Source organism: Zeugodacus cucurbitae, chromosome 3 (assembly GCF_028554725.1).
Source record: "Zeugodacus cucurbitae isolate PBARC_wt_2022May chromosome 3, idZeuCucr1.2, whole genome shotgun sequence".
NCBI lineage: Eukaryota > Metazoa > Arthropoda > Insecta > Diptera > Tephritidae > Zeugodacus > Zeugodacus cucurbitae.
In genome coordinates this window covers 29,028,026-29,046,559 of record NC_071668.1, presented here as the reverse complement: position 1 = coordinate 29,046,559, position 18,534 = coordinate 29,028,026, and the positions used below count along the sequence as shown (strand labels likewise).

At 39.9% G+C, this 18,534-nt stretch overlaps 1 protein-coding gene across 1 annotated transcript; it reads right to left on the bottom strand.

Moving 5' to 3' along the window:
• Window positions 1-1,934: 1,934 nt before the first annotated feature.
• LOC105212913 (odorant receptor 74a) lies at window positions 1,935-17,929 on the bottom strand. Its single transcript, XM_054226590.1, has 5 exons — window positions 17,571-17,929; window positions 16,978-17,500; window positions 15,470-15,565; window positions 15,213-15,395; window positions 1,935-2,144 (listed from the first exon to the last, which is right to left on the bottom strand). The coding sequence occupies exons 1-5, from the start codon at window positions 17,921-17,923 to the stop codon at window positions 1,935-1,937; spliced, it is 1,365 nt and encodes a 454-aa protein (XP_054082565.1). The 5' UTR covers window positions 17,924-17,929.
• Between the last annotated feature and the right edge of the window lie 605 nt (window positions 17,930-18,534).

The window sequence follows — 18,534 nt, the reverse complement described above, 5'->3', positions numbered from 1 at the left end:
GTATATGTAGATGTTATGACCCGATTTTAATAATTTTTGGAACAGAGACACACTATTAGAAGAAAACAATTTCCTCTGAATTACATAAAATTATCTGAGAGATTTAGCCATATTTTCGGTTAAAATTTACCCTTAGACGCTGATATTATATACCGTTTTTGACCCATAAGTGGGCGGAACCACGACCATTTCCATTTTGTAAAAACATCTGAGTGCAGCTTCCTTCTGCTATTTCTTTTGTACAATTGAGCGTTTTTGACGTTTTTCGTTAGTGAGTTAACCTATTTTCAGTAATTTGCAACCTAACCTTTGTATGGGAGGTAGGCGTGGTTATTATCCGATTTCAACTAATTTCATGGTGTGTGGTGGGGTACGTATGAGAACCGACTGCAGAAAGTTTGGTTTATATAGCTCATTGGTTTGCGAGTTATATACAAATAACCGATAAGGGAGCGGGGCCACGCCCACTTCCCCAAAAAAAATACATCCAAGTATGTCCCTTCCTTGTGCGATCATTTATTCCAAATTTTACTTTTATAACTTTATTTATGACTTAGTTATGACACTTTATAGGTTTTTGGTTTTCATTTGTGGTCATTTTGTAGACGTGGCAATGATCCGATTTTGCCCATCTTCGAAAGCAACCTCCTAAGGGTGTCAAGGAAGACGTGTTCCAAGTTTCAACTCATTTTGATATATGTACATAAACCTATATCTAACACGTTTAGTTTAATGACTTACAAACAACAGTTATGTGAACAAAACTAAAATACTCTCTTAGCAAGTTTTGTTGCGAGAGTATAATAAAAACAAGAAAAAACGTCAACTTCGGCTGTACCGAAGCTAATACACCCTTCACAGGTACATTTCTTTTAGTAACTATGTGTTTAAGAAAACATTTTACTAATACTTTTGCTAGAAACATTAAGGTTATATATTATAACCGATCTCCTAACAATTTCTTCGGAGATTATATTATTACCTTAAGCAGTAATCCATGTCAAATTTCGTGAAGATACCACGTCAAATGCGAACATTTTCCATACAAGCCATTGATCCGATCGTTCGGTTTGTATGGCAGCTATAGTGAACCGATCTGGACAATTTTTTCGGAGATTAAATTATTTCTATGAACAATAACTAACACCAACTTTCGTGAAGATATGTAGTAAAATGCGGAATTTTTCCAAAAAAAAACGATATCTTAAAAACTTAAGGACTAGTTCGTATATATACAGACGAACAGACAGACGGACATGGCGAAATCGACTCAGCTCAACATACTGATCATTTATATATATACTTTATAGGGTCTCCGACGCTTCCTTCTGGGTGTTACAACCATCGTGACAAACTTAATATAATTTGAAGATTTAGGTAACAAACAAATTTTTTACACAATTATCTGCAAGATATCGGGTTTTGATACTAAGAATTCAACAAAAGTGCGTTCTTAATTATGTGATTTCAGCCAAACACAGAATTTCAATAAAAGTGGTAATGCTTTGTCGACTAACCGAACGCCAGATTTTGGTGTAATATCCTAATTTACCCCAACAATTATGTGACCACCAATGTATGTACCTGTGCCCAAAAAATAAGGTGACATCGTATTTGTTTTGAAAATTCTTTATTTATTCTTCCAAATCAATTTCATCCCCTTCAAAGTAATGCCCTCCCGATAAAATGCACTTATGCTAACGGATTTTCCAATCTTCGAAACACTGGTTGTAGTCACTTTTCGTGATGACCTTCAGTTCCGTCTTCGCTGCGACTTGAATCTCCTCTATCGTATAAAAACGGTGTCCCCGGTGCGGTCTTTTGAGCTTTGTGAACAGCCAGATCAGGTGAATACGGTGGTTGCGGAACGATATGGGTTGAGTTTTTGGCAAAATGATCACGAATTACGAATGAATTTTCGGTACCAGTCGAGATTAGACGCGCTTGAGGCCCAAAACATCCTTCAAAATGGTATTGGTCTCTAATATAATGATATTGGCAAGGTCTCTAATTGTTAATCGACGGTTTTTCAACACAAAATCTTTGATTTGTTGAACGTGAGCTTCGTCGGTTGAGGTTGATGGTCGCCCTGGACGTTCTTCGTCTTCGACACGTTCACGGCCGGCTTGGAACTCACTATACCACTTGTAAACAATTTTATACTCTCGCAACAAATGTTGCTAAAGAGAGTATTATAGTTTTGTTCACATTACGGTTGTTTGTAACACCCAAAACTAAACGAGTTAGATATAGGGTTATATATACCAAAGTGATTAGGGTGAAGAGTGGAGTTCAAATCCGAATGTCTGTCTGTCCGTCCGTCCGTCCGTCTGTGCAAGCTGTAACTTGAGTAAAAATTAAGATATCTTATTGAAACTTGGCACACTTATTTCTTGGCACCATAGGAAGGTTGCTTTCGAAAATGAGCAAAATCGGACTGCCACGCCCACAAAATGGCGAAAACCGAAAACACATAAAGTGCCATAACTAAGCCATAAATAAAGCTATGGAAATACAATTTGGTATGAAGGATCGCACTATGAAGGGGCATATTTGGATGTAACTTTTTTGGGGAAGTGGGCGTGGCCCCGCCCCCTACTAAGTTTTTTGTACATATCTCGCAAACCAATAGAACTATATAAACCAAACTTTCGTCCGTCGTTTGTTTTAGCCACTTCCTAATACAGTCCAAAAATGAAAGAAATCGGATCATAACCACGCCCACCTCCCATACAAAAGTTAAGTTGAAAATTACTAAAAGTGGGTTAACTCACTAACGAAATACATCAGAAACACTAAATTTCACAGAAGAAATGGCAGATGAAAGCTGCACTCAGATTTTTTTACAAAATGGAAAATGGGCGTGGCGTCGCCCACTTTTGGGTCAAAAACCATATCTCAGGAACTACTCGACCGATTTCAATGAAACTTGGTTTGTAATAGTTTCCTTACATCCCACTGATATGTTGTGAAAATAGGCTAAATCGCTTCACAACCACTCCTACTTCTTATATACAAGAACTTTGAAGACAATCTGAATCGTTTACTTTACAATATACATATAAAGTAAGTACAAGTGAAGATATCGATGCAGAACTTTGTACAAATACTATGTTAATAGTGTGGCAGCCCCATTCTAAAAATCGCCGAAATCGGACCATAGGTTTTTAAGGCCCATATATCGAACACGAGGACCTCGGTGCTTCTAACCTAATATTATGGTTCCCAACTTTCAATGGACTTTATACAATATATATGACGAATATGTGGGTCAAATTGTATATTATATAATATAAATAAAGTTATATATATAAATTGCGAGAGTATAAAATGTTCGGTTACACCCGAACTTAGCCCTTCCTTACTTGTTTTAGACATAGCCTCATCACCAAAGGCTTTCTGCACCATCCTCAATGTATCCGCAGCTGAAAATTGATTCCGTAAACAAAATTTAATACAAATTCTTTGCTCAACAAAATTCGACATCGCAAAAAACGAAAAACTCACTTTTAGCAGCTCACAAAACGACACGTATCTCAAACTCTAATGAATATTTTGACATGAAATTCGACATAAATGTGACTGACAGTACTACCAACCTAAAAAAATAATTATCCAAATCATTCGACGCGCGCCGTTTAAATTCAAATGTCACCTTATTTTTTGGGTACAGGTATATCGTATTTAATACTTTGCCTATCTCGTCTGAAATTTATTTATTTCCAGCGTTTCATTGTACTTGTAATGTTAAAGGTCAGAAAGGCTTTGATTATCCAAGAGTTGCTATTAAATATACTTGTTAATTTTTTCTAAGAAATTATCGCTGAATTTATTACAAATATACAAGTATCTTTCAATTTAGCCAACATTTAATACTCTCTAGTTTATTTTTGGCCCACATACTCGTCATATATATATATATATATATTTGGCGTAGAAACCGCTTAAGCGATTATAGCCGAATCCACCAGAGCGCGCCACTAGTTCCCCCGTATTGCTTCTTTGCGCCAATTGGAAACACCAAGTGAAGCCAGGTCACTTTGCACTTGGTCTTTCCACCGGAGTGGAGGTCGTCCTCTTCCACGACTTCCTCCAGCGGGTACTGCATCGAACACTTTCGGAGCTGGAGTGTTTTCGTGCATTCGAACAACATGACCTAGCCAGCGTAGCCGCTGTCTTTTTATTCGCTGAACTATGTCAATGTCGTCGTATAAATCGTACAGCTCATCGTTCCATCGTCTGCGGTATTCGCCGTTGCCAATGTCAGAGGACCATAAATCTTACGCAAAATTTTTCTCTCGAAAACCCCAAGAGTCGTCTCATCGGATGTTGTCATCGTCCACGCTTCGGCGCCATACATCAGGACGGGAATAATGAACGACTTGTAGAGTTTGATTTTTGTTCGTCAAGAGAGAACTTCACTGTTCAATTGCCTACTCAGTCCAAAGTAACACCAGTTGGCAAGAGTGATTCTGCGTTGGATTTCAAGGCTGACATTGTTGGTGTTGTTAACGCTGGTTCCCAATAAGACGAAACTACTACTACTTCAAAGGTATGACTGTCAACAGTGACGTGGTTGCTAAGACGCGAGTGCGCTGACTGTTTGTTTGATGACAGGAGATATTTCGTCTTGTCCTCATTCACCACCAGACCCATACGCTTCGCTTCTTTATCTAGTCTGGAAAAAGCAGAACAAACGGCGCGGTTGTTGCTTCCGATGATATCAATATCATCGGCATACGCCAGCAGCTGTACACTCTTGTAGAAGATAGTACCTTCTCTATTTAGCTCTGCAGCAGAAGTCGCACGATAGTGAGTCACCCTGTCTGAAACCTCGTTTGGTAGCGAACGGCTCGGAGAGGTCCTTCCCGATCCTGACGGAGCTTTTGGTGTTGATCAACGTCAGTTTACATAGCCGTATTAGTTTTGCAGGCATACCAAATTCAGACATCGCACCATAAAAGCAGCTCCTTTTCGTGCTATGACAGATATATGGTTTAAAGTCCATTGAAAGTTGAAAACCCTAATATTAGGTATAACCTAACCTTTGTATGGGAGGTAGCATGGTTATAATCCGATTTTCTCCATTTTTGGACTGTATTCGTTGTTCTAGCTTAAGTAATTAACGAGATATGTAGAAAAATCGTAGTAGGGGGCAGAGTCATGCTCACTTCCCCAAAAAAAATTACATCCAATATGCCCCTTCATAGTGCGATCTTTTGTATCAAATTTTACTTTCATAGCTTTATTTATGGCTTAGTTATGGCACTTTCACCCATATTCGAAAGTAACCTTCGAATGGTGCCAAGAAACACGTGTACCAAGTTTCATCAAGATATCTCAAGTTACAGCTTGCACAGACGGTTGACGGACGGCCAACATCCGGATTTCAACTCTACTCGTCACTCTGATCATTTTGGTATATATAACTCCATATCTAACTCGTTTAGTTTTGTGTGTTACATACAACCGTTATGTGAACATAACTCTGCAGGTCCTTCAGGTTGTAAAGTTCAAATTATGATAAATTTAGTTCAGTGGATATAATAGATATGCCATCTATTGCATTTGTTCAACACAATTGGCCTCTTAATATCAATGACAAATTTTTCTTCAATCTTCTTTCTTCCGCATATTCCATATAACACTTTCGAGTGCTATAAGCAGATAGTTTGATTTTTTTCCGAAATCACCGCATTCATTGCATTCATTAGAAAAGAAGCCGCATCGCAGCGACAGCACGATGACTGTGGCTCAAACGTCAGTCGTGGTTTGACGATTGTAATATACCAATAGCTATGAACTTTAATATGGTGGCGAATACTAACATATATGTATATGTGTACATATGTATATAAATTGATTTATAAACCTGTAATACAATCACTGCAATTCTTTGGACTTCCTTCTACGTATCCGCTTGTTGAGTTTGAGTGGACAAACGCTTTCCCTTTTGAAATAATTTTTCTATTTACTCGCTGCCGTTCGATGCGTCGGATGCTCAATTGCCACAAATGTTGCATGACTTGTTTACTTAGAAATCTTATAATATATAAATGCATTTAGTTGCACTTTTCTTCTTTACTTACGTCATTTCCTCTTTTACTGATTTATAGGCAGTAAAACTGTCTGTCCGACTTTGTTTATAAAGAGAATTATTATGTATGACGGGGCGTATGAGTGATATTTTTCCCAAAATAACAGTAACTATGTATCAGGAAATGTGTGAAATATGCGAATCATGGTTAAATTGTGATTGTTTATTTACATTATCCAGTTCATAACGCTTTAAAGGACAGGCAATTGTTTCAACATGAAATTTTATTATTTAATTGTATATTTACAGTTACAGTCGAGTGCAATACAGCGATTATAGCATTCTTCCAATTATTGCTTAAAAATTGCTTAAAAATATTACCTAGAATATTCGCAGAGAAAATATGAGCTAAATATATTTAAAATGTAATTCATTTATACTTAGTGAATAACGGTTTTAATTAAATTTGTATAACTTTTCTAACTCGAATCACCATAATCCACAAGGAAACTTCGAGTTATAGAATATTTCAATAAATTAAATAACCTTTTTTAAAAAGAAGGACCGAAAACTTACAATACACGAACGGCAATAATATACGAAACAAATAAGGAAGGGCTAGGTGTGTCAACGAACATTTTGTACTCTCGCAATTTATTTATTTAACATTCGTCATATATATGGTATAAACCCTAATATTAAGTATATGGTAGGAGAAGATTTCACTCATTTTTGCCACGGAGACATATTATTTGAAGAAACATATTCCCTCTGAATTTCTTCAAAATATCTGAGAAACTTACCTATATTTTCGGTAAAAAATTTGTTAGAAGCACTGAGGTCCTCATATTCGATATATAGGGCTTTGAAAACGATTTTTAGAAGGGCCACTCTTTAAATGCAGTATTTTTGCAAAGTTCCGTTCCGATATCTTCACTAGAGCTTACTTTACATATTGTAAAGTAAACGATTCAGATGGATTTCAAAGTTCTGATATATGGGAAGTGGGCGTGGTTGTGAACCGATTTGGACTATTTTCACAATATATCATCGGCAAGCTAGGAAAACAATATAAACCCAATTTCATATGAAATTGGTCGAGTAGTTTCGAAGATATGGTTTTTGACCCATAAATGGGCGGAACTACGCCCATTTCAAATTTTGTATACCATTTTGAGTGTAGCTCTTATGTACCATCTTTATAATGAAATTTAAGGTTTCTGGTGTTTTTCCTTACTGAATTAAAGCGGACTGTATAAGGTAGTACAGTAAAGAAACGACTATAGAAAGTTTCCTTGATATAGTTTTAGTAGTTTACGAGATATATTCAAAAATCTTAGTAGGGGGCGGGGCCACGACCACATCCCCAAAAAAATTACATCCACATATGCCCCTTCATAGTGCGATCCTTCATACCAAATTTTACTTCAATAGTTTAATTTATAGCTTAGTTATAGCTTTTTATATGTTTTCTGTTATTGCCATTTTGTGGCCGTAGCAGTGGTCTGATTACGTCCATCTTCGTAACCTTCTTATGGTGCCAAGTAATATGTGTTCCAAATTTCATCAAGATATCTCAATTTTTACTCAAGTCACAGCTTGCACGATAATGCGCAGGAGCAAACGACAGTCCTGGAAAAACTTTTGTAGCAGCTTTGAAAGAACAAATGAGGTGGCAAGACTTAGAAAACCGTTATCTAAAAGCTCCCCCTCGCCAGGCCTGGTTCGCCGAAACAACGGAGAGTGGACGGAGAATTGCAGGGACTCCTTAGAGGTTCTAGTTAGCGCACACTTTCCGGGATGCAAGAACCCGGTTAACACTTCACACGAAGGAAATACTGCTGTTATCCTGTCCGAGTGCATAATCACGGAGGATAAAATAGAATGGGCAATCCGCTCCTTCGACTCTTACAAATCTCCCGGTACGGATAGCATCTTTCCAGCCATGCTAAAGAACGCAATGCAGCTGGTCGTGCCGTGGTTGCGAGTGATATTCAGAGGATGTTTAAGGTTTGGTTATGTACCGCACTCATGGAGAGAGGCTAGGGTGGGTTTCATACCGAAGGCAGGTAAGAACAATCCAACCTACTCGAAAGAGTTCAGGCCCATAAGTCTTACCTCTTTCCTTCTGAAGGCGCTGGAGAAAATACTAGATGCACATATAAGAGACACAGCGGCTCCTGGCAGCTTGTCCAAATCGCATCATGCGTATACAAAAGGCAGATCCGTGGAGACTGCACTCCATTCATTGGTATATAACATTGAAAAAGCTCTAGAATACAAGGAATATGCTCTGGGAGCATTCCTGGACATTTCGGGAGCATTCAATAATGTGTCTACGGAATCCATACTCCGAAGTATTGAGTCAATGGGTGTTGAGCCTGTCATACAAAGGTGGGTGAAAAACCTCTTGATGTCTAGAAAGATAAAAGCAGAATGGAATGATGCCAGTGTGACCAAGGAAGTCTGTAGAGGTACTCCGCAAGGCGGAGTGCTATCTCCACTCTTATGGACATTAGTGGTAAACAACTTACTAAAACAGTTTGAAAACAAAGCTCCCAAGATAACAGCGTATGCGGATGACCTCGCCATCTTAATAACGGGAAAATGTCTGCACACTGTCAGCAGTATAATGACCAGCACTCTCAGCACTGTCAATAACTGGGCAACACAAGCGGGACTGGGGCTCAATGCGAAAAAGACAGACCTTCTGGTGTTTAGAAGGTACAAAATACCTGCATGGAGGCCCTCTTCGCTAAATGGGACCGAGCTCCCGCTCAAGGACCGTACCAAATACCTAGGGGTAGTCTTGGACACCAAACTTCTGTGGAAGTACAATGTGGAAGAGAGAGTGAAGAAAGCCAGTAATGCTCTGTAGGCATGCAGGAAGATGCTTGGCACTACCTGGGGGCTTTCTCCCACTCTCATGCACTGGTGCTACACAGCAATAGTGAGACCAATTCTGCTCTACGGGGTTCTGGTATGGTGGACGGGTACCAGAAAATCTACGTATCTGAAGCTGATGGAAAAGGTTCAGCGGCTTGCAGCGCTATGTATAACGGGGGCACTAAGAACCACCCCAACGGCTACTCTAGAACGAATATTAAACCTGCCACCAATAGATCTCTTTGCCGAAAGCTGCGCGGCGAAATCGGCGGGTCGACTGATGGCAATAGGTGAATTCACATACAGATCCTTCGGACACAGCTCGGTTGCTAAGAGCAGTCTGACAGGTATCGACTATCTGGTCCCATTCTACAACTGGGAAAGAGGTTTCATGGTAAACATGGAAAAGGATGGTTGGCGCAAGGGCACCGTAACTACACGCAACACCTTAAATATCTATACGGATGGCTCTAAAAGGGATGAAGGAGTAGGTGCAGGAATATACTGTCCGGAATTAGGCATAAGACAACTGTTCAAACTGCCGAACCACTGCAGTATATTTCAAGCAGAGGTCTTTGCTATTGGGAAGGCAGCAGAGCTAGCCTCCAGCACACAAGGCCAATACTCTAAAATTAACATCTACGTAGACAGCCAAGCGGCAATCAAGGCAGTAACATTGTGTCAAATATCGGCCAAAAGTGTCCTGAGCAGCAGGGCAGCAGTGGTGAGGGTCGCCAGAAATATGAGGCTACACTTCTACTGGGTGCCAGGCCATAAAGGCATCGAGGGCAACGAAATCGTAGACGATTACCAAGAGTGGTGTACAGCTGTCACCCGGAAACATGATCAACATCGCTGAACCCATGCACATTCTATACGATAACATAGACAGGTGCATGGCAAGAAGAATCTTATCTCGCTGGAAGGATCTGCCGGGGTGTAAAACTGCAAAAGTCATGTGCAAAGCGGTAGATCAAAAATATACAAGGTTCCTACTGGAGCTCGATAGAAAGGGCTGTAGGACCATGGTTGGCATTCTTACCGGTCACAGCCTTGTAGCGGCGCATGCCTATAAAATGGGGCTATCAGATCGGGAGGAATGCAGAAAATGTCAAGAGCAGGGCACCAAGGAAACAGTGGAGCATCTCTTGTGCGTTTGTCCTGCGTTAGCGAGACAGCGTTTTAGGTACTTAGGGGCCCCACAGTACGATAAGTTAGAGGAGATATCGTCAGTGAAGCCTCATAAACTATTAAAATTCACGACAGGCGTATGCATCCTGAACGATGACTACTACTCAGGGAACACGTAAAGGCACTCCATTCTGGTATCGCAAAGGACCATAACTGGTCTATGCGTAGCCTGCAGGCCTACCAGACTAACCTAACCTAACCTAACAGCTTGCACGAACGGACGGACAGACAGACGGATTTGAACTTTACTCGTCACCCTGATGATTTTGATGTATATAACTCCATATCTAACTCGTTTAGTTTTAGGACTTACAACCAACCGTTATGTGAACAAACCGATAATACTCTCTTTAGCAACTTTGTTGCGAGTGTATAAATATTATGTTTTTAAGGAGTAATGTTAAAATATGGAAAATGAGAAATGTGATCAATTCAATACAACTACGATATGTATGTGATTGGCGTTGCAACCGTTTAGCCGGTTATAGCCGAATCGACGATAGTGCGCCACCTGTCTCTCTCCTTCGCAGTTCGGCGCCAGTTGGAGATCCCAAGTGTAACCAGGTCGCTCTCCACCTGGTCCCTCCAACGGAGTGGAGGCCTTCCCCTTCCTCGGCTTCCTCCGGCGGGTACTGCATCGAACACTTTCAGGGCTGGAGTGTTTTCGTCCATTCGGACAACATGACCTAGCCAGCGTAGCCGCTGTCTTTTTATTCGCTGAACTATGTCAATGTCGTCGTATAACTCGTACAGCTCATCGTTCCATCGTCTGCGGTATTCGCCGTTGCCAATGTTCTGAGGACCATAAATCTTGCGCAAAATTTTCCTCTCGAAAACTCCTAGTGTCGTCTCATCTGATGTTGACATCGTCCAAGCTTCTGCACCGTAAAGCAGGACGGGAATGATAAGCGACTTGTAGAGCTTGATTTTGGTTCGTCGAGAGAGGACTTTACTGTTCAATTGCCTACTCAGTCCAAAGTAGCACCTGTTGGCAAGAGTTATTCTGCGCTGGATTTCGAGGCTGACATTGTTCGTGTTGTTGATGCTGGTTCCCAGGTATACGAAATTATCTACGACCTCGAAGTTATGACTGTCAACAGTGACGTGGGAGCCAAGACGCGAATGCGCCGACTGTTTGTTTGATGACAGGAGATATTTCGTCTTGTCCTCATTCACCTCCAGACCCATTCGCTTCGCCTCCTTATCCATGCGGGAAAAAGCAGAACAAACGGCGCGGTTGTTGCTTCCGATGATATCAATATCATCGGCGTACGCCAGGAGCTGTACACTCTTGTAGAAGATTGTACCTTCTCGGTTTAGCTCTGCAGCTCTTATAATTTTTTCCAGCATCAGGTTAAAGAAGTCGCACGATAGTGAGTCACCTTGTCTGAAACCTCGTTTGGTATCGAACGGCTCGGAGAGGTCCTTCCCAATCATGACGGAGCTTTTGGTGTTGCTCAACGTCAATTTACACAGCCGTATTAGTTTTGCGGGGATACCAAATTCAGACATCGCGGCGTAAAGGCAACTCCTTTTCGTGCTGTCGAAAGCAGCTTTAAAATCGACAAAAAGGTGGTGTGTGTCGATCCTCTTTTCTCGGGTCTTTTCCAAGATTTGGCGCATGGTGAATATCTGGTCAGTTGTCGATTTTCCAGGTCTAAAGCCACACTGATAAGGTCCAATCAGTTTGTTGACGGTGGGTCTTTCACACAATACGCTCGATAGAACCTTGTATGCGATATTTAGGAGGCTGATCCCACGGTAATTGGCGCAGATTGTGGGATCTCCCTTTTTATGGATTGGGCAGAGCACACTGAGATTCCAATCGTCAGGCATGCTTTCTTCCGACCATATTCTGCAAAGAAGCTGATGCATGCACCTTATCAGTTCTTCGCCGCCGTATTTGAATAGTTCTGCCGGTAATCTATCGGCCCCCGCTGCTTTGTTGTTCTTCAAGCGGGTAATTGCTATTCGAATTTCTTCATGGTCGGGTAATGGAACATCTGTTCCATCGTCATCGATTGGGGGATCGGGTTCGCCATCTCCTGGTGTTGTACTCTCACTGCCATTCAGCAGGTCGGAGAAGTGTTCCCTCCATAATCCCAGTATGCCCTGGACATCGGTTACCAGATTACCACCTTGGTCTCTACATGAGGATGCTCCGGTCTTGAAACCTTCGTTAAGTCGCTTCATTTTTTCATAAAATTTTCGAGCATTCCCTCTGTCTGCCAGCTTCTCAAGCTCTTCGTACTCACGCATTTCGGCCTCTTTCTTTTTTTGTCTGCAAATGCGTCTCGCTTCCCTCTTCAGCTCTCGGTATCTATCCCATCCCGCACGTGTTGTGGTCGTTTGCTATGTTGCGAGGTAGGCAGTCTGTTTTCTCTCCGCTGCGAGACGGCACTCCTCATCGTACCAGCTTGTTTTTTGTCGTTGCCGAAAACCAATTGTTTCGGCTGCAGCGGTACGCAGTGAGTTTGAGATGCCGTTCCACAGTTCCCTTATACCGAGATGCTGATGAGTGCTCTCAGAGAGCAGGAGTGCAAGTCGAGTAGAGTATTTCGTGGCTGTCTGTTGCGATTGCAGCTTTTCGACGTCGAACCTTCCTTGTGTTTGTTGACGGGCATTCTTTGCTGCACAGAGGCGGGTGCGTATCTTCGCTGCGACCAGATAATGGTCCGAGTCTATATTTGGTCCTCGGAGCGTACGCACGTCTAAAACACAGGAGACATGTCTTCCGTCTATCACAACGTGATCGATTTGGTTCCGCGTGTTTCGATCAGGAGACAGCCAAGTAGCTTGATGTATTTTCTTATGCTGGAATCTGGTACTACAGACGACCATATTTCGGGCCCCAGCGAAGTCGATCAGCCTCAGGCCGTTTGGCGATGTTTCGTCATGGAGGCTGAATTTTCCGACTGTTGTGCCAAAGACACCTTCTTTACCCACCCTGGCGTTAAAATCACCAAGCACGACTTTTACATCGTGGCGGGGGCAGCGCTCATAGTTTTATTAAGATAACTATTCATAAATTCGGCATAAAGTTTAATAGAATAACGAAAATCGTCATATATAGTATATAATTCCAGAACCGATTTCATTAATTTTCACCAGCAAGGTACACTATATCCAAGACTATACGCTCGCTTAATTTTGCAAATATCTCGCATATTAGCCAATACATATATGCGGAATAATGCCCACCGTATTTTTGAAAAACCTATAATTAGGTATATGGGAGCTAGGGGATGTTATGACCCGATTTTAATAAATTTTGAAACAGAGACACACTATTAGACGAAACAAATTTCCTCTGAATTATATTAAATTATCTGAGAGATTTACCCCTATTTTTGGTTAAAACTTAACCTTAGGCGCTGTGTTCATAATGTTCGATATCTGGGGCCTTAAAAAGTTATGGTCCCATTTCGACAATTTGTGACAAGTGAAGCCAGAGGTGATATACCGTATTTGAGTAAAGTTTCATTTCGCTATCTTCATTAGTTCCTTATGTATACATTTTAAAGTGAAGGAATGAGATGGAATCGAAAATTGAGTTATATGGAAAGTGGTCGTGGTTTTTTATCCGTGTGATCAGGGTGTCAAGAAAATAGTATATACCGAATTTCATTCGAATCGGTCGAGTATTTCCTAAGATACGACGACACGCCCATTTTCCGTTTTGTAAAAAAACCTGAGTGTAGCTTCCTTCTTGTATTTCTTCTGTAAAATGTTGTGTTTCTGACGTTTCTCGTGAGTGAGTTAACGCACTTTTAGTAATTTTCAACCTAACCTTTGTACGGTAGGTGGGCGTGGTTATTATCCGATTGCAACTACTTTCATGGTGTGTTGTACGGTACGTAAGAGTACTGACTTGGTTTCTGTAGCTTTACTGGGTTGCGAGATATATACATATAACCGATTTGGGGGCGGGACCACGACCACTTCCTTAAAAAAAATTACATGCAAATATGCCCCTTCATAGTGCGATCGTTTATACCAAATTTTACTTTTATAACTTTATTTATGGCTTTGTTATGACACTTTACATGTTTTCGGTTTTCCATCTTGTGGGCGTGGCAATTGTCCGAATACGTTCCAAGGAATACGTGATCCAAGTTTCGTTGAGATATCTCAATTTTTACTCAAGTTATCGCTTGCACGGACAGATGGACGGACAGAAAGACATCCGATTTACAACTATACTCGCCATACTGATCATTTATATCTATATAGAATAACCCCATATCCAACTCTTTTATTTCTGGGTGACACAAACAACCGTTATGTGAACAAAACTTTAATACTCTCTTAGCAACTTTTGTTCCGAGAGTATAAAAATAATCGATTTAAAAATTGGACAATGTTTGTGGCACCGGTCACCATTAGGTGGAATTCAAGACCATAAGCCCCAAATATACCAGATACAAGGACTTCAGTGCCTATGGCTGCTATCTATGAGATGTCTTAATAGAATCAGGAGAGTCTCATAAACGGAGGTTCGGTTCAGTACTTCCCTAGCTCTCATATACCGAATAACGGGTGATCCACGTAGAAGTACTTTTTTCAATAACCATTTGTTGACAGATCACGCGTGAGTCGTGTCAAGCTTCTCATGTTATTTTTGTTCAGTACTGTTTGGCCTTTCATCATGAAAAGACTTACGCCTGGGCAACGTTTACAAATTGTTTAATTTTATTAAGAAAATACACGTTCTGTAAAGAATGTGTTTCGCCAAATTCTGTTCAGCGATGAGGCCAATTTCTGTCTAAAAAATTTGCCGCATTTGGGACGAAGAGCAAACTGAAGAGATTCAAGAGCTGCCATTTCATCCAGAAAAATAACGGTTTGGTGTGGTTTGTGGGCCGGTAGAATCATCAATTATATTAAGCAGGTGGCAAAGTTATAATTTTATTTTCATGATTTTGTCATAAATTAAACTTTGTTCTCATTCAACTTCATTATAATTGAGAGCATGACATGTAGAAAGCACTCATTTCCGCATTGACGTTAAAAACGTAAAGTATGACCCAGCGCCCTGCAATATCTACTAAAGCAATTATTACATTTTCATTAACAGTAAACCCAGCTTGTGACTCACCTTCAAGACAGCCGTTAAAGAGACACTGAAATAATTAAAGCCGGTCAAAACAAATGGTTTCTGACTCGTGGTGATAGCCAAAAGCAAAGTTTTCATGAGACGCACATTTGCATTCGTATCGCTAGACTTCTGTATAACCAATTCCCAATGCGATTTGTAGAAAGTGGAACTAATTTCATTGGTCTGAAGAAAAGAGAACAGAAGAGAGGTATTGGAGGTTGGCTTGAATATTCTAATCAATTTCACGCGTTGCTTACTGTGTAAATCAGCGACGAACCCAACTGGCCAATCAAAAGCATTTCCATTACTTTAGCACAGATCCAAAACATGAATCCAAAACTAGCCATCGGATTCTTAATACGAGTATTAAAAATTTTAAAAATATCAATTCAAAAAATAATATAGCAGTTTTTAAATAGAAGAATGATGTAAACAAGTAAGGAAGGACGAAGTCCGGGTGTAATCGAACATTTTATACTCTCGCAATTTATTTATTTAATTTTATAAATATAATAAACAATTTGACTCACATATTCGGTATATAGGTATATGGTATAAATTCCATTGAAAGTTGGAAACCCTAATATTTGGTATATGGGAGCTAGGTGAAGTTATGATCCGATTTCACACATTTTTGATACGGAGACATATTATTAGAAAAAAATATTACTTCTGAACGTCTTAAAAATATCTGAGAGACTTACTTATATTTTCATAAAAAAATGTATTAGAAGCACTGTCCTCATGTTCGATATATAGGACCTTAGAAGGGAGATGAAACTCTATAAATGCTCCGATATCTTCACTAATGCTTATTTTATATATTGTAAAGTAAACGATTCAGATTGACTTCATAGTTCTGGTATATAGGAAGTAGGCGTCGTTGTCAACCGATTTGGCCTAGTTTCATAACATATCATTGAGATGCCAGGAAAATATTACGAATCGAATTTCATTGGAATTGGTAGAGTAGTTTCTGAGATATGGTTTTTGACCCATAAGTGGGCGGAGCCACGCCCATTTAAGATTTTGTATGCCAATTTGAATGCAGCCCTTTTGTACCATCCTTATAATGAAATTTAAGGTTTATGGTGATTTTTTTACTCAATTAAATCATTTTTAGTATAAGACAGTATAAGGGAGTACCTAAAAGAAACGATTCTAGTGAGTTAGGTTGATATATAATAACTCTAGTAGTTCCGATATATGTAGAAAAAACTTAGTAGGGGGAGAGGCCTCGTCCACTTCTCCAAAAAAATTACATCCAAATATGCACTATGGTGCGATCCTTTGTATTTCGTCCATTTTCAATACCAACCGTCTCATGGTGCCAAGGAATATGTGTACCAAGTTTCATTAAGATATTCCCATTTTTACTCAAGTAATCGCTTGCACAGACGGACGGAGGGACAGAGATCCAGATTTCAAATCTATACCTAACTCGTCTAGTTTTAGGTGTTACAAACAACCGTTAAGTAAACAAAACTATTATACTATCTTTGCAAAAGTTACGAGAGTATAAAAATGTATATAACGACAGATTGGACCCGCTACTTTTTTGGAATACGTCCGCCTGAAATGTACATTGAGTAGTATCGTCATGAACAAAAGATGACGAAGTTTTTATCTACAATTGCTATGAAAGTTGGACGGTTTGTTATCGCAGTCTTAACTCTATCAATTTTGAAATCAACATAGTTACACTAGAATGGGTTTCCTTTAATCGAAACTATTAGAATACATAAGAGCTTCTCAATTTACTCACCGTATAAACCTTAAAGCCCAGCACACAAATCAGCCCGGCACTAAAGGACAAACTAACGAAGAGGCGAAAGGAAAACTCGCGCTCAAAATCTTCTGCAAACTTGTACAAGCGCACATTCTCTTCAATGGCCTCGACGATCCGTTGTCTAAGATCGTCAGCAATATTGCGATCATCTCCAGCATGTAATAAACGCTCGGCATCTTGACCCAATTTCTGTTGCAACAGCAGAAAACGTCCATTCAAATGTAGCATCACTTCGGACAATATGTTATCTTCGCCAGAAACCATTGTGATCACCGTGAAGCCCACCCAGATGTTCGATAACACGACAGCCACATATATGGGATTGGGGGTGATATCGAAAGGATAATACATTTTGTAGAGCGGCGCTTTGACATTGTTTAGATAATTAACAAACGGCATTATTACATAAGATGATAATGTGCTAAAATACAATAGTGAATAGAACCAAATGGGACGCAAACGCTTCTGTATACTTGCATAGAGTTTGGGATGAGCTGGTCTGCCAAATATAAAAAAAATATGAATTTACAGATCTATAAAAAAAAGTGTATTTGTAGCCTGTCACTTACTCATCTATATAGATTTCGGCATAAAATTTCTGCAGAAAACGCTTGAAAGCCTCCTTGTTGAGACCCAACTGAAAAGCGCGTAAGTGAATCTCAACTAGAATCAGGTAAGTCGGTCCACAGATTAGCATCTCATCCAGATTATTATTATTAACTAGTATATAACGCAGTTCAGCGTCATTGTGTTGCACGAAAATGAAGAAGCCGAGCGACCAAAAGAAACGGTCGAACAAACGCTCCAACAGGCTTGCGTGATCCCGAAGTGGCCAGCAAATATTATTTAACAACCGATAGGCCACTATGGGCCAGGAAAGCGGAATCAACTTGCCGTTATTCAAACGCGGACGATACAACATTACGTTGGTGATGAAACGTTAGAAATACAAGTTATTGACAGCGGATGTCGCGTGCACCTTTTATACGGGTAAGAGCAAACACATAATAAACCCTTCATTAATTCGTAATGTTTGTTTACATAAACATACTTCGGACGTAATTAAGTGATTAAAGCACTTTTCCGATTTCAAAGTTTGTTGTAAACTTTTCATGTGTATTATTTACAAAATAGAGAATCCGTAATTACCTTCTCCAAGTGGAAACATCGAGACAAACGTAATACTTATAGACAACGGAAAGAGGGTTATATTATTCCTATACCAAATGAGATAGAACTCGTTCGAGAATTTGCAGTAATATAATGGTTTTCAAATATTTGGAATTTGGGGTTCCAGCAATTGAAAATTTAGTGAAATTAGTCGTTATACAACGCAGACCTCCTAGGTATCTAACAGTATTCCTAAAAACTACCAAAATTGTGAAAGTATTCTGCATATAATTTCTATGCCGCTAACTTAATAACCCCTAAGATACTCCCATCTTAAGAATGAAATTCCAAATATAAAATACAAGAAATCGAACTGGTTTGGTGAATACCAATAACTCAGAAACCTTCCAATATGATCCCCTT

Bases quoted from the DNA above. Each gene is read 5' to 3' on its own strand.
- LOC105212913 (XM_054226590.1), bottom strand. From the start codon at position 17,923: ATGTTGTATCGTCCGCGTTTGAATAACGGCAAGTTGATTCCGCTTTCC. The intron at 15,396-15,469 runs GTAAGCAACGCG...TCTTTTCTTCAG, and splicing joins GTTCGTCGCTGATTTACACA to ACCAATGAAATTAGTTCCAC. The intron at 2,145-15,212 runs GTGAGTCACAAG...ATTGTTTACAAG, and splicing joins CTTTAACGGCTGTCTTGAAG to TGGTATAGTGAGTTCCAAGC.